The sequence below is a fragment of the Saccostrea cucullata genome, unplaced genomic scaffold, assembly GCF_032062105.1.
Source record: "Saccostrea cucullata isolate Sc308-1 unplaced genomic scaffold, CSIRO_AGI_Scuc_v1 ctg670, whole genome shotgun sequence".
NCBI classification, from domain to species: Eukaryota; Metazoa; Mollusca; class Bivalvia; order Ostreida; family Ostreidae; genus Saccostrea; species Saccostrea cuccullata.
Genome location: NW_026927351.1, coordinates 239,817 through 262,280, shown reverse-complemented (window position 1 = coordinate 262,280; position 22,464 = coordinate 239,817). Strand labels below are relative to the sequence as shown.

At 34.6% G+C, this 22,464-nt stretch overlaps 2 protein-coding genes across 2 annotated transcripts; both read right to left on the bottom strand.

Annotated features, from left to right (window-relative positions):
* Positions 1-3,104: 3,104 nt before the first annotated feature.
* On the bottom strand, positions 3,105-7,808 carry LOC134274173 (uncharacterized). Its single transcript, XM_062756431.1, has 2 exons — positions 7,712-7,808; positions 3,105-4,170 (listed from the first exon to the last, which is right to left on the bottom strand). The coding sequence occupies exon 2, from the start codon at positions 4,164-4,166 to the stop codon at positions 3,342-3,344; it is 825 nt and encodes a 274-aa protein (XP_062612415.1). The 5' UTR covers positions 4,167-4,170; positions 7,712-7,808; the 3' UTR covers positions 3,105-3,341.
* Positions 7,809-12,753: 4,945 nt separating this feature from the next.
* LOC134274176 (26S proteasome non-ATPase regulatory subunit 13-like) lies at positions 12,754-21,641 on the bottom strand. The gene is made up of 6 exons (XM_062756433.1): positions 21,482-21,641; positions 21,202-21,280; positions 20,225-20,259; positions 17,555-17,610; positions 14,290-14,438; positions 12,754-12,774 (listed from the first exon to the last, which is right to left on the bottom strand). Exons 1-6 carry the CDS (start codon positions 21,580-21,582, stop codon positions 12,754-12,756), a joined length of 441 nt encoding a protein of 146 aa, XP_062612417.1. The 5' UTR covers positions 21,583-21,641.
* Positions 21,642-22,464: the final 823 nt, after the last annotated feature.

Genomic DNA, 22,464 nt, shown 5'->3' with positions numbered 1-22,464 from the left:
CTTTGACACTTTATATCTCAAAAACGGGGAATATTTTGATAAGCAATATTGAACAAAAGATGGTCGAAATAATGTTCTAAACAATATGCATACTTTAAATTTTTGTAAAAGGGACCCATTAAGGACTTCGAGCGGTAGCCCCTAAATATTTCCATTCAGCTTATTTCCACAACGAAAAGAAATCTCTGAATAAATGTTGAACAAAAAATCTTCAAAATCAAAAGACCTTTCATTTGATATCAAGAAAAAGGGGCTAACATCTCAAATTAGGGGCTCAGAGGGGCCAAAAGTCTTTCATCTACAGTGGACCTTCAGATATCCGGACGCCAGATATCCGGATGCTTCAGTATCCGGACGATTTTTCATTGGAACGAAATTTTAAAATGTTATTCTGTCTTGTTTAACTGGTGATTCAGATATCCGGATGCTTCACATATCCGGACAAATTGACTGGGAACCAAAGCGTCCGGATAAATGAGGGTCCACTGTATAACTCTTTAATGATCTATATTTTGTTATACATAACAGAAGCAAAGATATTAATCTTAATGATTTGCAACAACACATGATAAAATTTGGTTCATATGTTACGTAATTAGGGGTCACAAGGGGCCAGAATGTCAAATCTTTGACACTTTATATCTCAGAAACGGGGAATATTTTGATAAGCAATATTGAACAAAAGATGGTCGAAATAATGTTCTAAACAATATGCATACTTTAAATTTTTGTAAAAGGGACCCATTAAGGACTTCGAGCGATGGCCCCTAAATATTTCCATTCAGCTTATTTCCACAACGAAAAGAAATCTCTGAATAAATGTTGAACAAAAAATCTTCAAAATCAAAAGACCTTTCATTTGATATCAAGAAAAAGGGACTGACTTCTCAAATTAGGGGCTCAGAGGGGCCAAAAGTCTTTCATCTATTACTCCTTAATGATCAATATTTTGTTATACATTACTGAAGCAAAGGTATTCATCTAAACAATCTGCAACAATACATGAAAAAATTTGGATCATATGTTACGTAATTAGGGGTCACAAGGGGCCAGAATGTCAAATCTTCATGTATTGACACTTTATATCTCAAAAACGGGGAATATTTTGATGGGCATATTTGACCAAAAGATGGTCGGAATAATGTTCTAAACAATATGCATACTTTAAATTTTTGTAAGACGGCCCCATTAAGGACCTTTAGCGATGGCCCCTAAATTATTCCATTCAGTATATCTCCATAACGAAAAGAAATCTCTGAATAAGTGTTGAACAAAAAATCTTCAAAATCACAAGACCTTTCATTTCATTCGTCACAGCACATCTCTAGAGAATTGGCCACCGTTTCACTCAAAACTTGAGCAGCCAGTCTGACCTTCATTCTGCTAAAGGCGTTCAAGTCAATATGTCCACGGTTTAGCTTCGGACATGGAGTGTATAGGTTCTGGTCACAATGTTCTTCATAAAGTCTCACAATGTGCATCCAGGATATGTCTCTTCCTCCATTCCAAAGGGTCCTTGACTTAGTGTGAGAGTAGGAATTGCTGAAGCAATTTCGAGCAGTTTTAATCAGATGAGGAACATCAGAAATGAAGAAAAAGTCTCTTGAGTTGTCATGTGGATTGACTGTTTTGTGGGTTAAGCTTTCTCCATCTCTGGCATGCAGTTTAAAGAAACGTCTGTTTGCCGAGGCACCATCACAGGTACAAAACAGTACCTTTAATTTCACAACAACTTCCAGAATGGAAATGGCCTTCCAAATGATAGGATATAACAAGATGTGTTTGTGAAACACTATGCGCCCGGTGTCAACAAAGTTCGAAAAAGCTATTTTTAGTATATAGGTCACAGTCAAGGTCACAAGGTCATTGACCTTGGTGTTGTTTGTAAGAACTTAATTAGTGGAGTATACATACTAAATATGAAGTCATTATCTCCTATGGTTCAAAAGTTATGGCAAATAGTGGAAAAAGCTATTTTTAGCATATAAGTCACAGTCACGGTCACATGGTCATTGACCTTGGCGTTGTTTGAAAGAACTTAATTAGTGGAGTATACATACTAAATATGAAGTCCCTATCTCCTTTGGTTCAAAAGTTATGGCAAAAAGTGGAAAAAGCTATTTTTAGCATATACCATAGGTCACAGTCAAGGTCATTGACCTTGATGTCATTTGAAGGAACTTTATTAGAGGAGTATGCATACCAAATATGAAGTCTCTGTCTCTTATGGTTCAAAAGTTATGACAAACAGTGGAAAAAGTTATTTTTAGCATATATGTCACAGTCAAGATCACAAGGTCATTGACCTTGATGTCATTTGAAAGAACTTAATTAGAGGAGTATGAATACCAAATATGAAGTCTCTATCTCTTACGGTTCAAAAGTTTTGGCAAAGGTTAAAGTTGACAACAGACAGACAGACAAAAAGACAAACAGATAAACAGACAAACAGACAGGACAAAAACAATATGCGCCCCGAAAAAATTCGGGCGCATAAAAAGTCAGCTGTAATTCCCATTGTTGAGAAGGCAGCGAATGGGAACTTCAAATCGGTGGTAACCCCTCTGACCATGAGCACCAGGACAAACTTTGCTACACCATCAGAGCTGCATCTGGTTTTCTTGTGGGATCATTCGAATTCGCATAGTTGGTTTCCGATGTTGCCCAAATCTACATAGCCAACCATTTCCTCGGAATGTTTATTGTACACAAGATCTTCTTTCAGACAGCAAGCCCATAAAACTTCTGTGATCGGCAGCAAACATGTCTTTCTTGTTACACTCTTCTTTTAACATTCGTAAGACGTCTGGCTGGAACCCTAGATGGCTTTCCATGTAGTGAGAATAATTGTATAACGTGCGAGTACTTGGCAGTTGCACAAATCCAGAGTCTTGAAGTGCCTCGTATGCTTTTGATGACTTGTGTCTCAGGTAAAGGCATAACTTTATTATCATTGGATGCCATCTCATACCATGTTTCCCGTGCTTTTCATACCTTTTCTGCTGTTCCCAAAAAAGTCTTAAGTCTTTGGTAGCACCCTTGATCCGGAAATTCTTTTTCCATTTCATCTTGACAGCTTCCAATCAAATCCTTCATTTCCTGATTTTGATCCTCACTTAGTTTGAGACCTTTCTCGATGGCAGCATTCATTCCTCTCTTCAGACGGTCAACTTCTGCTTGTAAAGACTTCATGTGGGACTTCTGGAGAGATAATTTCTTGTACAGCATGTCACGTGTCATGTCGGAATGTTTGTAGGTGCTTGTAATGGAGACATCTCTGTACTTTTGTTCTTCTCTCCGATACTTTCTTTCTCTGAGAAGCTGTCTGTACCTGGAACAGTTCACACACCTTGCGCCTTCAACAAGAAAATCACATTTCGATGATCGTATCGTTGAACTATATGACAGATTTCCCTGGATGGCACCAAATTCCCCTCTCTGAATGCTGAAATCTCTTCGGATGTTGTGTCTGATAATCCACTTCCTGCTGGTGTCAGATCTTGGAACTCAGCATTAGGATTTCCCACGCATACGCCATAATGTTTAAGTTTATCCAACACTCTGCAAACACCAGCGGCTGTGAATGTCTGCCTTGGGAGTCCACTCCAGAAATCATGAGAATATGGAATTAAAGTCCTGTGTACATAAATGTTCACATAAAAGTCTCTCCCAATCACAACACTTAACTTTACTGAGGAGGTCTGTTCTTGGTGCTTGTAGAATTCAATAATTTCTATGGCATGCTGATGAAGATGGTACGTCACAGTATATGGAGAACAAACCAGGGAAATGAGTTCATCCTTAAGTAGGGTCAGTGGGTCTTCACTTTCTACTGTAGAATGTGGCAAAGTCTGTGAAACAGGAGAGGTAACTTGCACATCCTCAACAGCTTCTCGCTCTTGATCAGCGGTGACCTGACTGGAACAATAGGACTGATCTGAAGGCAGTTGAACATTTTCTTGTTCCATGACATTAGGGATGTCTGGACTGGAACACTGACTGATGTCTGGGAAATCTTGACCTGGAGCTGAAGAACTGTTGAGGGTGTTGTAACTGTGATCATGCTGTTGAACCGATACGTCTGACACACTGTGACTACGCTGCCTTTTGGAGTGGTATTTTTTTCTTTGGCCGATGGATCCGCTTCTTCTTTTCAGGACAGGCATTGCTCTGAAATAAACATATTTAATAACATAATATTTCTATTCAAAATGTTACTTTAAATTGAGAATTTTAAATTTTAGAGACTGTAAAAGGCTTGTGTCATGTATCTTAGGCCCTTTGAACTAGATGAAGTGTACATGATGCATTAAGTTTACTTAATGTTTATATTCAATTTTTTTGTAAACACAATGTCTTAGTTCTGTGTCTGGAATTACAAAATGCAAAATATGGCTCGAATAGGGTGACAAATGAAAGGCACCAAGTCATATTTTCTAAACTAGATATCAGATTTATTAAATGTTTTTAATTTTCTTTTTTTATCTCACATTTAAATGTATAATTCTGGAAAAGATATAATAATTCAGGTCTGGACTTGAATTTGGTAAAAATTATCATTCAATAAACTGATAAAGAGCATCCAAAGATAACAAATCTCCATTGATTTTTTTTAATTATTTTTAATATAATCAACATGGTGCAGGATATAAAAATAGTCCCAAATCATTGCTTTTATTTCTTTTCCTTGAACATAGAACACAGTTTGGATGATATATCATAGCTCTTTCATTTCTTACCAATGAACTAATGATTATCCAGTTGATGCTTTTGTATAAAGACACTCTAAAGGCTTAGATAAGACACTTGATATACTCTTTTGTATGTGCTCTACTTCTTATTCAGAAAAAGTATGTACTAATATTAGCCCTGCTGCAAAGGTGAATGCGGATTTGATCCAGTATATCTGTGAGTCATTGAATGATTGTACTTTTTTTTTGCTTAAATAGTTATATTATCATGATTATGATCATACATGTACATAAAATAAATATTTATTAGACAGTTTTAAAGGAAGTAATCCTAAACACTAATGATACTAATGATATATAAACAAAATGGTGAAAACTATTTTGATGAAGTAAACTAAAATTTAAAATTACAATTTTCAATCATGAATAATTTTCATCGGGATCGAAAAGTGAATCCTGATTTAACACATCGATAATACAATTTACTAAGGGATATTTTCACACGACCAGTCAGGCTACCTTGAGAAGAAATAAACAAGAACGGACCAAACTTTTACTAGTCAGAGTCAGTCAGACGTGCCTTAATGCTGAGCCATGGGCAGGAAGCTTTTATTTTCTGTTTTTCCTTTTTGCAGATTTTTTATTACGAGGTCAATCGGGGCTGATTTATATATAAATCTTATACCTGAATAAAAGTCATGTAGGTCCATTTATCTCTTACTTCACATCATCATCAATCTTTAACAAGCAATGACCCTTGTTTTATATATATTACAACATTTAGAATTTTTTCAGCTGTCAAAATCATGCTCACATGTGCAGGATCACTTGCAGGATTGAAAACAAAAGTTGAGTGGGAGTGGAATACTGATCCCGATCAGAATAAGAAAATAAATTTGATAGGGTGATGAAAATTGGAGTAAGATGAGAATCTATGAATATTTTTTAATTATGACCTTCTTTATTTAGGCCATACCAAATTCTAATATAGTTCGTCGGATTCGCCGCTTCTATTTTTAACAAATCCAGATTATAATATTAAAAAAATAAATTTCGCGCGCGCGTCGAAAAATATCCGATTTCAATTTTTTTCTCTCGACTTTTTACACAAAACGCATAGAAGACTTAAAAATTTGTATGACAGAAGCGCGGGATTTAGTGTTTGTTTGTACTTTTTAGCAGTCTGTGAAGTTTTGCAAGATTCTCGTGTAACTGTTTGTATGAACTAGGGGTGAGCAATTAGCATATCCAAACAACCGGGGCTACCATTTTGGGGGATCAGGCTAGGTGTTTTCTGCAAGGAGGTAGCACGTCGGGCTGGTAAAAAAACATAACTACACACGCAATGCAACAATGACAAGAACAATCGATATTTTCACTTGTATTTATTATAAAATTCCCAACCAGTTAAAATTTTCCAGACAACGTGCTCCTACCGTCAATAAATTTTTATAATCTTATCTGTTTTGTAGTTCTATCTGACTAAATTACTTCCAAAAACGATCGTTTTTTCCTAATCCGAATTTCCTCTTTTCCTACATTTATGGTAAATACATGCAGATATCTCATTAAATTATTTACGATTATCCAATGAACTGAAGGATAAGTGTTTTATGACTCACATAAAATATATTTCCAGTGTATTTAATGATTTAAGATGAAAACAAAATGATTTTGATTTTATTCTAAATGAGCTTGTGCAATGATCAAGAAAAAGGGAAGATAATTCATTTAAATTAATTTGATTTTTTTTTCATAACAATTTATGCATGATAAATATTGATAATGAGAACTTTTCACTTAAATTTTCAAAAGAATGACCCCAGTACCCTGACTTTTTCAGCAATTAATTTCTTCTCCAGATTAGTATTTATTTTAATTTTTGCCCCTCTGTTTGGGTATGTAACTTTTTACTAGGGGCTATTAACTGGAAAGCTGCCACTAGCCTGTGGGAAAGTACTTGATTTTTTTTTCTCAATTGTATACCCCTGTGTACTATAGAAGAACTTAGAAATATTTGCCACTAATATTAATTATATTCGCTCGCCTCATAATTTTGAAAACTGAAAAAATAAATATTTGTAAAATATTTTCGCTCGCTCGCCTCTCTTTTTATTTTTGAAAATCCGAAGAACTATGTTCCAAATTGGTGTGGCCTTATACAACTTCATGGTGAAAAATTGTAATACAGTGTTTTTGAGGTGTTCCGGATTGGATATATAAAGTTATAAATTTTTGTTTCTGAGAAAAAAAAATAAACAAATGAGAAATATCACTCCAGTATTTGCTCATAGCACAGGGTCAAGGATACTGCTTCAAATAGTTAGGTCTTTATAAACATGTATAGGTCCCTGATAAAGGTTTCTTTTGACCTGTAATGTGTACCTAAACGAGGCAAACTTTTCTAGATTTACAATATTCCTTTTCTTCTCTCTTTCATTTTTATAACATTTATTCTAAGTCTGAGAGGTATTTCTAACCCATTATTTCTACTTTTTGCCCACAAAGATGCTTTTATAAGTATCCTTAAACGAAGGTTAAATTCAGGTCAGGTATCATATTTGACCGACAAAAAAAAAGGCAAGCAAAATCAATATTTATAAAAGAAATCCAAAAATAAACTATTCTTCCCATTTTTAATACTTTTTTTATTAATAATTTGCTAATTTCACATCCTTTTATCTGCCATGTTCAGATGAATTTGAAAAAAAAATTGGGTTGTCTTTAACGAATTTTGTCTTAAAATGCCTCGTTCACGCCACATAGAAATAAACAAATTTTCACTTCTCCGATATACAAATAATGAATAAGGCTAGTCAAAACAAGTTGTGAATGCTTTTCGCTTGGCAATTAGGAAGAGAAATAACACGCAGGGTACCTCAACCACCAGCTGTGTTGTGAAAACATACCCACGCGATAGCAAGCTTGGCCAGTCATATGCAACTGATCTCTAATTACTATGAAAACACCTCATGATTGGCCAAGGCAGATATCATAAACACATAGATTATGTTACTTACCATGTCTTAAATATCTTTTCGATCGCAGATAAGACCAATTAAAGGATTAATAGCAGATAAAGTAATCAATCTTGGAGTCTTCTCGCTTCGAATTCAAAATGGCGCCACTGAGAATAGACCGATCTCGCAGGATCTCGTGACGTGCGAGATTTCAGCAGATTTTCACAGTTCAGTACTAGAGCTGCCAATCTCGTTAGTATATAGGTCCCTGCTTAAATGCTCAACTTTTAAAAATCAAGATTTTAAATAATTGTGCTTACATGCAGATCAGAGGCGAAAACACATTCCTAAAAGTACCAGACAATTGATCAGGAGAAAATGAATATTGCATTTAAAAAAGATGCATATCAATCCCCTGCTAACTAATAAAATATTATTAATTTTTTTAGGGGGAAAGGGGGGAGGGGTACGTATACACATTGACTTACCGAAAATCATCCTCTAGTGACTCTGATTCAAGACAAGAGGCCCACGGGCCTTATAGGTCACCTGAGCATTATGCAACAATTTTCCAGTTATTGAATTTGATTCATGTTTTAAGCCAGATGCTATATGACATTCACAATTTTGAAAGAGGCACCATTGATCATCATAACAATACACTTAGCAGTTGCTTAGCTTGGTTACTGAATACCCATATGCAGGGTAGGGGAACAAAAATGCATTCCAACTAACCAGTAGTGCCCCTAACACTGTGACATAAACCCCTGACCCTAGGTCCACACATTGCACAAATTTCAAATAGGCACCCTTAATATAAAAAAATAAATAAATGTTTTATAAATACAAAAGAGCAGATTTCAAACAATAAATTCATTTTCAGTATATAAGTAGAGCCCCCACCCCACCCCTGACCCTGGGGCTTTGAAATTCACAATTCTGCAAGATTAGGGCCCTTGCTCATCTGTCGATGATAACTATAAAGGTAGTTCATTTGCTTTATACCCAGACACAAAGAAAAAAAAATTCAAAGATTTAATGTATTTTCATTATATAATCAATTGAGTCCTGCCCCCCTAACACCAGAACCCCTGCTCCTGGGGCCATAAAATTCATAATTTTAAAAGAGGCATTCTTGCTCATCATAACTATGCACTTAGTTTATTTAATTCCTAGGAGCAGAGAAGAAGATTTTCAAAGAATTCATGTATTTTCAATATATAATCAATAGAGCCCTGCCCTGACACCAGAACCCTTGACCCTGGGGCCATAAAATTCACAATTTTGGTAGAGGCACTCATGCTCATCATAACTATGCACTTAGTTAGTATATTTAATACCCAGGGGCAGAGAAGAAGATTTTTTAAGAAATCATGTATTTTCACTTTATATAATCAATAGAGCCCCGCCCTAACACCAGAACCCCTGACCCTGGGGCCATAAAATTCACAATTTTCGTAGAGGCACTCTTGCTCATCAATACTATGTACTTAGTTAGTATATTTAATACCCAGGGGCAGAGAAGAAGATTTTTTAAGAAATCATGTATTTTCACTATTTATAATCAATAGAGCCCCACCCTAACACCAGAACCCCTGACCCTGGGGCCATAAAATTCACAATTTTGGTAGATATTTTTAAAGATTGCATTAATTTTAGTGGTTTTGGCCCCACCCCCAGGCCCCAGGGGGGCAGGGATCATGAAATTCACAATTTTTGTTCCCTTCACCCATAGATGCTTTGTGCCAATTTGGTTGAAATTGGTTCAGTGGTTGCAGAGAAGAAGCTGAAAATGTTCAAATGTTAACACACGACGGACGACGAACGACAGACGAAAAAGGATAGCAATAGGTCACCTGAGTTTACTCAGGTGACCTAAAAATCTTATTCATATTTATTTTGGGTCCAAAAAACCATACAATTCGATGTATAAAAAAAAACATGGAATCGATTATTTCATTTTCAAAAATTAATTTTGATTCTCTGCTTGACTATGATATGATTATTTTCTTAATCAAATTTATTATTAATTATTTAATTTATTAATTATATTATTTATATATTTATTCTTTTCCTTCCAAACTTTAATAAGACCGCGGAACATTAACTGGCAAAATTGGAAATATACAGCTTACGTCATTTCTATCTGTTCCAATCAAAACATTCAGTGATAGACAATGAAATGGGCGGGTACAATTCGATGTGGACGTTTGGAAAACATTAGATTGAAATTGCAGATCGAAATTCATTTTCAATCCACCTCAGATATGCTAGAAGGCACATTCTTACTGATTGACCCAGAAGACAATTTCAATTTTGATACAGTTTGAATTTTTTTTTGTCCAGTGTTTTAAATAAATTAATATTTAAGGGACAAATATTTCATTTCTGTTTTGTAAATATATGTACATATTGTATGTTTGTGTTGGGGGGGGGGGGGGCTGAATGATTTTTAAATACAGTTGTCCAACAGTACTGTTTTCAGTGAGAATAAGTATAAAACTCATGCACTCTTATGTTCCTACATCTTCCTAAGTCAAGAGTTTCTGATCCGCTCGGCTCAACATAAACATTATGTGTAGCGGAGCGGATCAGAAACTCTTGACTTGGGAAGATGATGATCCTAGAAATAAAATATTTTGTCATGTTGACCCATGACCTGATTCGACAATTCCCCCCCCCCCCCCCCCTTCTAGAATCAAATATCTCCTGAAAAATAATCTTTGTCTTCTATGATCTTTTGCGTTCTTAAAATTATAAGCTAAAACTCATATTAATGTGAACTTCAAACAATATGTATTTGAGATTTGAAATTAGTTGATTTTTGGATCATACATTCACTCTTTGCTTTGAAAACAGCTCAGGTGGATTGAAAATGAATTTCGATCTGCAATTTCAATCCGATGTTTTCCAAATGTCCGCGTGGAATAGTACCCGCCCATTTCGTTGTCTATCATTGAATGTTTTGATTGTAACAGATAGAAACTAGAACTGTCCAATAGGGACAAATACCCCCGCTGGGTTTTTCAGAGTAGGTGCCAATTCAGAAATATTTTATGGATCTAGTAAGGGGTGTTCACTATTGTCTAATAAAGTGCCCCGCCACAGCATGATACGCCCATCAAATATTGTTCGATAATCATAAATTGGTTAGGGTGCAAGAAAATCAAGTAACCTTGATTAACAGATTGACACAGATTTCAATGATCTAATTTCTATTTATTATCATGTTTAAAATATTGTACATACATCTCTAAGAGACTTACAGTGTAGGGATTAATTAAAACAAATAATACATCATATAATTCTAAACTGGCTGTGTTAGAGCTGAACAAATATCCATCTGCAGTTTTAAATTGTTTATTGCATATTTTATGAAATAATGGAAATGTTACATTCTAATAAAAAAAATCAAAAATTAATTATTCGTTAGACTATAAAATTCTAAGTGAGACATGACTGCAATTTGTTGCAAATATATAAAAATTGAAATGTAATTTTTTTTCAATGAACACAAGTATAATTAATTTTAATTATATTATACAATACTAATTCAGTTTTAATCATACACTAAAACATCAATTTGTTTTAATTACATTACACCAATTGAAAGATCTTTATCTGAACTACAGCCATCAAGAACTCTTAATTAACACAAGCAACTATAAGGCCATTTCTTTTTGCCCAACTCCCAAGAAATGAATTAAGATAATACTGCATGATGCTCTTGCCAGTTAACTCCCAACAATGAACTCATTAATTTCTCTCTAATTTGACATGCACATTTCTGCTATCAAAAATTCTGCTTGACCAGTGCTTGATAATTATGCCCATGGGACAAACTGAATTCCTCTCAAATCATTAACATTTGTTACAGAATTTGCTGTAAAGTGTATGATAAAAAATAAGTTTTTACTTAATTTAGCATTTTTTAATAAGGATACAACTATATTTTTACATTTTTTAGGATTATGAAATTTAAATTTTTAAAGACTTAGTTTATTAAAAAAAATCACTTAAATTAAATGTCACAGTGACCTTGAAATAGGTCGGGACACACCGTCTACCCAAGATGCATAAATTGTCCAAGTTTGATGATTGTAAGTCTAATAGTTTTCTAGTTATGAGCCAAACAAAATCACAAAATAAAAAAGAAAAAACGCCTGTAAAATGCAGAAAAATCATCCAATCATAATGAAAATCCCAGGTGCACAACTTCCTATGGTGAATAATAAGTGTATAAATTTTCAGACAAATCCATCCAACAGTTTCTGAGAAACGGTCCGGACAAAATCTTGTCTACAGACAGACGGACAGACAGACGGACATGGTGATTCCAATATACCCCCCTAAACTTTGTTTGCGGGGGTATAATGACGTAAGCTGTATATTTCCAATTTTGCCAGTTAATGTTCCGCTGTCTTATTTCTTTTAATGATGAAAAAACTAAGGAATACAACTTTTTTTCTCTTTCTTGGTTAAAATAATCTTATTTTAGTCAACAAAACGAACTAGAACTGTCCAATAGGGACAAATACCCCCGCTTGGTTTTTCAGAGTAGGTGCCAATTCAGAAATATTTTATGGATCTAGTAAGAGGTGTTCACTATCGTCTAATAAAGTGCCCCGCCACAGCATGATACGCCAATCAAATATTGTTTAATAATCATAAATTGGTTAGGGTGCAAGAAAATCAAGTAACCTTGATTAACAGATTGACACAGATTTCAATGATCTATTTTCCATTTCTTATCAGGTTTAAAATATTTTACATACATCTCTAAAGAGACTTACAGTGAAGGGATTAATTAAAACAAATAATACGTACATCATATAATTCTAAACTGGCTGAGTTAGAGCTTAACAATTATCCATCTGCAGCCTTAAATTGTTTATTGTTTATTGCATATTTTATGAAATAATGGAAATGCTACAGTCTAATAAAAAAAAAATCAAAAATTAATAATTATTCTTTAGACTATAAAATTCTAAGTGAGACATGACTGCAATTTGTTGCAAATATATAAAAATTGAAATGTAATATTTTTTCAAAGAACACATGTATAATTAATTTTAATTATATTATACAATACTAATTCAGTTTTAATCAGTCTTAATCATAAACTAAAACATCAATTTGTTTTAATTATTACATTACACCAATTGAAAGATCTTTATATGAACTACAGCCATCAAGAACTCTTAATTAACACAAGCAACTAAAAGGCCATTTCTTTTTGCCCAACTCCCAAGAGATAAATTAAGATAATACAGCATGATGCTCTTGCCAGTTAACTCCCGACAATGAACTCATTAATTTCTCTCTAATTTGACATGCACATTTCTGCTATCAAAAATTCTTCTTGACCAGTGCTTGATAATTATGCCCATGGGACAAACTGAATTCCTCTCAAATCATTGACATTTTTTACAGAATTTGCTGTAAAGTATATGATGAAAAAATAAGGTTTTAAATAATTTAGCATTTTTTAATAAGGATACAACTATATTTTTACATTTTTTAGGATTATGAAATTTAAAATTTTAAAGACTTAGTTTTTTTAAAAAAAATCACTTAAATTAAAGGTCACAGTGACCTTGAAATAGGTCGGGACACACCGTCTACCCAAGATGCATAAATTGTCCAAGTTTGATGATTGTAAGTCTTATAGTTTTCTAGTTATGAGCCAAACAAAATCACAAAATAAAAAAGGAAAAACGCCTGTAAAATGCAGAGAAATCATCCAATCATGATGAAAATTCCAGGTGCACACCTTCATATGGTGAAAAATAATTGTATAAATTTTCAGACAAATCCATCCAACAGTTTCTGAGAAACGGTCCGGACAAAATCTTGTCTACAGACGGACGGACAGACAGACGGACATGGTGATTCCAATATACCCCCCTAAACTTCGTTTTCGGGGGTATAAAAAGAAACACGGAATACCTCGCTAGTTTCTTCCGGAAGTAAAGATAAAAAGCGAGGGTTTCCAAATATACACGATAAGCGCAAAGCATGATAGAACCTGATAAACGATCTACACGATAAAGGCAAAACACGATAAACGGAAAACACGATAGAAAACGCAAAACAAGATAAACGGAAAACACGATGCAATAGGATACAATAGGATACACACACGATACGATAGGATACACGCACGATACGATAGGATACATGCACGATAGGACACGATAGATTTGTAAAGAATAATGATGCGGGTACTGTATCTCCCCTTGTAAGGGGACTTGGCCCTTCATTTTAACAATTTAAACTCCCCTTCACCCAAGGATGCTTTGTACCAAGTTTGCTTAAGATTGGCCCATTGGTTCTTGAGAAGAAGTCGAAAATGTGAAAAGTTTACAGACGAACAGACTGACGGACAGACGGATGACAGACAAAATATGATCTGAAAAGCTCACTTGAGCCTTTGGCTCAGGTGAGCTAAAAAGGGGATTAAATTTTGTTTTATGTATTGAGTGCAACCCTACTTTTGAACTATTTTTTGACAAAAAAAGGGTGGCCAATACTCAGGATATTACAGTATTGTAGCCCTTAAATTCAGTAGTATTTACTGATGCTCTCATCATAAAACCCTTATAAAGTTGTACTGTATATAGTCTAGATAGAAGTACCGTGAAGTTCACTATTAACTCTTTTGCAGGTAAGTCACGTGTTCTCAGTTCTATTGTTCCCATTGTTGTTACATGTAGACACAGTATCTTGGCTTCCTCGCTGGCTTTTACTTTTATTTTCTCAATAAATGACACAGCTGCATCAGCATCTAAATATTGAAAAGAAATGTTTTCAAATAGGTAAATCATGTACATTATGCCAAAATTAAATTATAGTTTGTTTGGAATTGCCTCCCGTCCCATTGAAATGCCCCCTCCTGAAAAAAAATTTATTTATGAAAAGTAGCAAGATTTTTTTTTTATTTAATCAGTTTTTTGCCCATTACATGTATCACATGCACCATACAAAACAGAACAGAGCAAAAGAGTGTCAGATCTATGTAAATTTAGTTTTTTTTGTTGATGCAGGGTTGTGGTTAACCATTTACATCCTAGGAGCCACGTGGGCCCCTTACTTTTCAAAGTTTAGGGGCCCACAATGTGATTTACGGGCCCACATACCCCGGTACCTCTTCAACAAAATATTTGAAAATGCTGCTTTTCTTTGTATATATAACAATTATTGTGCAGTACTTTTTTGGGTAAAATAATTTATTTAATTAATTACCCCATCAATAAACCGCCACATTATTGGTTTCACTAGGGCATACGTCTAGGTCACACTAGTGCTCAGGGGTAGAAACTCCCGAAAATTACAACTCGCAAATAATTGCGAGTTCCAAAAATATGAACTCGCAATTTCAAAAGACAACTCGCAATTTTAAAATGAAAGTTTTCTAGAAATAAATCACCATCCATTCAAAACAAAATTTTAAAATTTTCTACATGTAGTTTAAAAAAAAATATGCTTGTTTTCTGTAACATTCCTCAAAAATCATTGTTCAGAAGGTCAAGATTTTTTTCCCTTATGATTAATAGAGCCAAACATCCCCGGACGGAATAAACCAGGTGTTATATTACAGTGGACACCTAACATGGCAACCAACATGACTGCCTAAACGCAAAAAAAGAACTTCAAAAGTTGTGGGGGGAAATTGTTGTTACAATAATACATTATGATTACTCTTTATATTTAAGGTAAATGTTAATTAGGTTGACATATTTTATGTCTCAAGTTAAGCTACAATTAATATTTTTTTGAATAAATGGATTCCAAATCAGCTGATTGAACAAACCACACAGATTGGGAGAAAAAAAATCCACCTGGAGGTAATTTGAATAGATCGGTCATTTTTTTTAGGCCTGGTTGTCGGACATGGGTTTAAAAATGGGGGATGTCAGATAAATTTTTCCCTTGGTGACATTTACAGTGGAAAAAATCAACTCGCAAAAACTTGCGAGTTACAAATTTTTTAACTCGCAATTTGGAAATTCTAACTCGCATTTTGCGAGTTGTATATAGTGAATTTCGAACCCTGGTGCTTGTATGGTATACAAATGTAATAGTTTGCACACGACACCAAAAGTCATGGTTAGCGTAGTGTTTGTTATGAAAAAAGGAAGTGGATTATAAAAATACAAACAAAGCACGGTCATGTTCCGAGAACAAGACGCTCGCCAAGTGGGCGATCAAATTTTGATTTCTTCATTGCCCACTTGAAATTTTAATTGCATTGGCGAGTGGGCGAGTGGTTTACCACAACCCTGTGATGGTAGATACTTTTTCTTAAAAGTCAGAAAATGTATTTACTATTTACTGATATTTTTATCCAAAATTTAAAATTTATCTTCGATATATAAAATAAAATTATTTCCCTCCCTCCCTCCTGTGTCTGAAACCCTTCAGACGGCAATTTCAAACAAACAATTTTTAAGGATGGCCTTATACTGTATTTTATCTTTTTTTTGAAATCTATATAGACAAGAACAGATTATTTTTCTCTATTCTTTTTCATTATTTCAAATGTTCTCTGCTATTAAAAAGTTAGCAGCACACAACTGATACAACTGAATGTCACTTTAATTTGTGTGGGTCAGTGTTTGCCATTAAGGACAAATTTTACTGGTTCAAGGGGAAATAAACTTTTGGGTATCTTGCATATCATTGTCTATGTTGTATTTTTCAATCCCGATATAAATCACTATGTAATATTGAGATAACACTTCATCGGGATCTATGTTCTCTAATTGCATACGAGGCATGTATCTTCGGTATATAGGCCTTGATGTTTACAGATTCACTTGTGGTCATTTATGTTGTTGTCAGGACAGGAAGTTTAAATAAATAATTTTTTGTGTGTATGTTTGTTGTATTTATCAATAACAAGACAAATCAATCATTCACATATGACATGGACTCTATTTTAAGTTATAAATCCTAATTATTTTCAAGTTGACAAAATTAGATATTTATTGAAAAATTTTCGGACAAGTGAAGTTGAAGTTTGGACAAGTAAATATCTTGGTCACTTGTCTAAATGGGCAAGTAGGAAAACAAGAGGCCCATGGGCCAAATCAGTTACCTGGGCACTGTGGCTAGGAAAAAGTAGAAATTAGTTTATTATTGAATAGTTTAAATCCAAAAGTAGACCAATGACCTATCATGGCTTTGCTTTTCTTGCGAAGAAGATTTTTAAAGAATTTTTCTATATATTTCTATGTAAAACTTTGGTTGGCCATTATTGCCTCGTCCTACCCCCCGCCGTCATGATTTGAACAAACTTGAATCCACACTACCTGAGGATGCTTCCATATAAATATGATTAATTATGGCTTTGTTATTCTTGAGAAGAAGAATTTTGAAGAATTTTCCTATATATTTCTATATAAAACTTTGGGGCCATTGTGGCCCCGCCCTACCCCCGGTGGTCATGATTTGAACAAACTTCAATCTACACTACCTGAGGATGCTTCAATATAAATATGATCAATTATGGCTTTGTTGTTCTTGAGAAAAAGATTTTCCTGGCACAGTGGCTCTTGAGAAGATTTTTAAAACATACCACCATATTTTTATTAATTCCAAATTATCTCCCCTCGAATGTGGGTATGGCCCTTCATTTGAACAAACTTGAATCTCCTCCACCCAAGGATGCTTTGTGGCAAATTTGGTAGATTGGGCAAGTGGTTCTTGAGAAGAAGTTGAAAATGTGAAAAGTTTATGACGACGACAATAACAACACCAACGACGACAGACAACGGACAAATTGTGATCAGAAAAGCTCACTTGAGCCTTTGGCTCAGGTGAGCTAAAAAGTTAATGCAGATCCCTGTAGTGGGGATGTATATCCTAGAAAAGTATGTCCCAAGATATTGACAAGATTACCTGTCATCTGTTTGACTATATATACAGTTAATTCAGCCAAAGCTAGCAGGTTGATTCTGTAAAAAAAAAATGATTGTGTAATTAAACTACACACTCTAATATCATTGTCATCTGATATCAAAACAAGAGGCCCATGGGCCTTATAGGTCACCTGAGCATTATGCAACAACTTTCCTGCAGTGATTGAATTTGATCCATGTTTTAAGCCAGATGCTATAGAATTTACAATTTTGATCATCATAACTATACACTTAGCAGTTGCTTAGTTTTGTTACTTAATAGCCATAGGCAGGGTAGGGGAACAAAAAATGCATTTCAACAAATCAGTAATATTCAGCAATAATCAGTAGTGATGCTACCACACAGGAATCCTTGAATCTTAGGCCTAGATCCACACATTGCACAATTTTTGAAAAGGCATCCTTGCTTTTCAAAAATACTTGATTAATACCAAGGAGCAGATTTCAAACAATTCATTCATTTTCAGTATATAAGTACAGCCCTCCCCCCCCCCCCCCCCCCTCTATGGTACAACTGACCCTGGGGCCTTGAAATTCAAAATGCTTAAAGATTAGGGCCTTTGCTCATAACTATATAGGTAGTTCATCTGCTTAATACCCAGCACAAGAAGAAAATATTCAAAGATCTAATGTTTTTTTCACTATACATGTATAATCAATAGAGCCCCGCCCTAACACCAGAACCCCTGACCCTGGGGCCATAAAATTCACAATTTTGGTTGATGTACTCTTGCTCATCATAACTATGTAATTAGTTAGTTTATATAATACCTAGGAGTAGAGAAGAAGATTTTCAAAGAATCCATGTATTTTAACTAAAGAATCAATAGAGCCCCCGCCTTAACACCAGAACCCCTGACCCTGGGGCCATAAAATTAACAATTTTTGTAGATGTACTCTTGCTCATCATAACTATGTAATTAGTTAGTTTATATAATACCTAGGAGCAGAAGAAGAAGATTTTCAAAGAATTCATGTATTTTCACTATGTAATCAATAGAGCCCCGCCCTAACACCAGAACCCCTGACCCTGGGGCCATAAAATACACAATTTTCGTAGAGGCACTCTTGCTCATCATTACTATGTACTTAGTGAGTTTATATAATACCTATGAGCAGAGAAGATTTTCAAAGAATTCATGTATTTTCACTATATAATCAATTATAGAGCCCCGCTCTAACACCAGAACCCCTGACCCTGGGGCCATAAAATAAATACAAAATAATACAAAAAACAATTTTCGTAGAGGCACTCTTGCTCAACATAACTATGAACTTACAGTGATTGGGAAGGGCTTGCGTCATGCGCCATAGTTTCATTGAAGTGAAAAATGGTGCATTAAATCAATCAATCATGGCGACAAGGTGCGCATTCAATTTTAGCGATGTTATTTGGAAATATTTTGTGTATGACCTTCTTTCTTGTTTTAATTTCGTTTTAAATGCAGTCAATTTAAAACAAATCTCATTGGTTCAAACCTGTCAAAAAGTAATACCGGTTAAACGAAGCACTTACATGAGGTACAATACTTCATTCATTTGTATGGTAGGACTGTTCCCTTTCCAAAACTATCGTAATTTTAACACAAAATACGGGTCAGTTATAGTGTATGAAAGTTCCATTAAATTTACTGCATTTCATGCGTTGAAATTTGGTTAATCAAAAACGTGTTTTCTCTCGTATTTCATATTTGTTTGTCATTGTTATTTCTTAAAATGGCCCTTCAGATTATATGGATGGCCCATTCATTTTCGAAATGGCCCATCAAAAATGTTGACAGTTGCGCCATAGTCCCATTGACCATTTTGGCCTTCCCAATCACTGAATTTAGTTAGTTTATTTAATACATAGGAGCAGAGAAGAAGATTTTCAAAGAATTCATATATTTTCACTATATGATCAATAGAGACTCGCCCTAACACCAGAACCCCTGACCCTTGGGCCATAAAATTCACAATTTTCGTAGAGGCACGCTTGCTCATCATAACTATGTACTAAGTTAGTTTATTTAATACCCAGGAGAAGAGAAGAATATTTTCAAAGAAATAATGCATTTTCACTAAATACTTATTTAGCCCCACCCTAGCAAAAGAACCCCTGACCCCAGGGCCATGAATTTCACAATTTTGGTAGAGGACTCAATGCTGATTACAATCATACAAACAGTTTGACTGCTTGATGTCCAGGAGTAAAGAAGAAGATTTTTAAAGATTGCATTAATTAATTTTAGTGGTTTGGGCCCCACCCCACCCCCCAGGCCCCAGGGGGGCAGGGATCATGAAATTCACAAGTTTTGTTCCCCCTCACCCATAGATGCTTTGTGTCAAATTAGATTGAAATTGGTTCAGTGGTTGCAGAGAAGAAGCTGAAAATGTTCAAAAGTTTACGACTGATTGACGATGAACGAAGAACGACGTACAACGGACAACGACGGACGAAAACAGATAGCAATAGGTCACCTGAGTGACTCAGGTGACCTAAAAAATAGCTTGATTTAAAATACTTCAAGATAATCAGTGTTCTTTAAATTTTCTAAGCATAAAATCTTCATGTACGTTGAAAACATGATTTAATTGTTTTTATTAGTATATTTTGAAGGCCTTTACGTATACATACACTTAAACTTAAGTTAAAATGTCAATTACTCACCTGTGTTCAAAATCTGCAATGAAGTTTTCATACATCTACAAAAATGGGATAAAAAGATTAAAAACTGCATTCATTTTATAAAATTAACATTTAAAGCTACTATAAATATATTATCTCTGTTCTCTATTTATAATGGTACGGTACAGGTGCTAGTGGACATGATCTAACAACGCTCCCAGACTTGTCGAAATTTTTTAGTCACTGTCAGACATTTGGTCTGACAAAGTCGAATGTTCTGTCGGACCAGTCAAACTTTTGTCAGACCAGATACTTGTACCTTATTTTGACGCTGAGAAAGTCATATGAATAACAGCACCAAAATGCCCCTTATTATTTTCAATAGCCTTAAATCTAACAAGTTTCCTTTCTTGGGATAGAGAGTCTTTAACATAGACATAAATGACATGATTTATGACTTTGTTATAACAAATTTACTTGGCTATCGTCAACATGCCGCGTACGCGGCCATTTTTTCTGTGTTTGTGACCTTTAACTACGCATCCCGATCCCGACCTTTATTAAATTTGCATTACGCTCAATTTTTTTCAACCGGTCATCTGGACCGACATTTTCTTAAATCTTATCGGTCCAGACAAATTTTTACCGGCCTTGCCGACAGGACCGACGGATTTCGACAAGTCTGCGCTCCTGAAGCTCATGCAATGGTTGTTGTTTATGTTGTTAAATGGATAAAACTGTCAACTTCTGTGCTTGGTTCAACACTGTTAAACCAATATTGTGTGAATGTGTCCTTTAAGATGATTGAACAAGAAATAGTATGATGTCTTTGTTATTATAATAATGCAATTAAAAAAAATAGATCCTCAATGCGACAAACCTGCATTTGATTATTTAGGACAATACTGTAGTGTTTTTTTTTCACATCCATTGAAATTAGGCTTGATTGATAATATAAAAAGACCTTTTTTTTACAGTTTCCTACATACATACACATAACTTAAATCATTTACGGTTACCTTGATGAGACCATCTCCCTTTGAAAATATGGGATTCTTCACAAAATTGAGAAGCTTCAATGTGAGTTGATGCCATAATCTGTAAAATTTAATAAATGTATGATGTACATACACAAAAATTGTGATTTTTAAAACACATTCACCTCTGTGTTTCCCTTTTGTTTTTATATCTTTCATAAAAACAGTAAACAACTAAAATACCGGTAAGCACCCCCCCCCCCCTCTTTTATTTTTCTAAATGTAATCATGTTTTCTGGAAATATACGTGGATCATACAAACTTTTTGTTGTAAAGTTCTTCGATTTGGCCCCATTCTGATGCTACTTCTCCCGATGTTTTCCTCTGTTGTTCTGATAAATAAGCACCAACGTCTCTCGGCATGATGAGTTTGTATTTTTGTTAGCTTTTGTGAATTTCATGCACACCGAGCCCGATTGAATTAAAAAGAAAACGTACAAAAAACCCTTGTACCACAGGAGCTCGCGTATCCATCAATTTTACCAAAATTAAAAGAAAAAAAGAAAAAAAACTTATATCTATAATGATTATTACAAATATTTTTTTTTTATTTACTAAGAATTTCGATAAAATTGATAGTTTGTGCTTGTACGAATGTACAGTACATGTAAAGGACAAGTGCACTTAAGCAATGCTTAATGGGCCCTTTTTATGTGCCATTTTACTTTAGAATATATAACCAGATCATTCTCATTTGGAAATAGTTATATATATATATATATTATCATAACAGTAACTTGATCCGAAGGGTCGTATCACGTCGAGTTGACCGGGGCGGATCATCAGATCTAACCAGACACGAAGCGTCGAGTTTGATCTGATGATCCGCGCCTGTCAACGAGACGTGATACGGCTCTTCAGATCAAGTTACTGTTATAATGATAAATTTATTATATACCCCCTCATAACTAGCAAAATATAGCAAAAGAAAACTTTAGAGATCAATTGCATAACATTTATCCATAAAACAAAGCATAATAACAAGGGACTTTTTAACGCGCAAGAAAAATAACGTCATATTTCTGCGTACTAAGTCATCAGTTTCAGAGAGTGGTGAATAACATGTTGGTGATCCGGAAAATCGGATCACGACGTCACGTGATCGCGTAAATTCAACAGTAAAATTGGGTGATACACAATAGGTATATAATAAACTAGTGTATATTTCTAATTAAAAAGCACGATAATCATTACCCGAATCAGCATGGATTTGAAACAATTGACTTTTTTTAAATGCCTATAAGG

Coding starts and splice junctions, on each gene's coding strand:
- LOC134274176 (XM_062756433.1), bottom strand. CDS start 21,582: ATGCCGAGAGACGTTGGTGCTTATTTATCAGAACAACAGAGGAAAACA. Junction 21,281..21,481: donor GAAGAACTTTACAACAAAAA/GTTTGTATGATC, acceptor TAAATTTTACAG/ATTATGGCATCAACTCACAT. Junction 12,775..14,289: donor AGTTAATAGTGAACTTCACG/GTACTTCTATCT, acceptor TTGATGTTTTAG/TTTATGATTAAGACTGATTA.
- LOC134274173 (XM_062756431.1), bottom strand. CDS start 4,166: ATGCCTGTCCTGAAAAGAAGAAGCGGATCCATCGGCCAAAGAAAAAAA.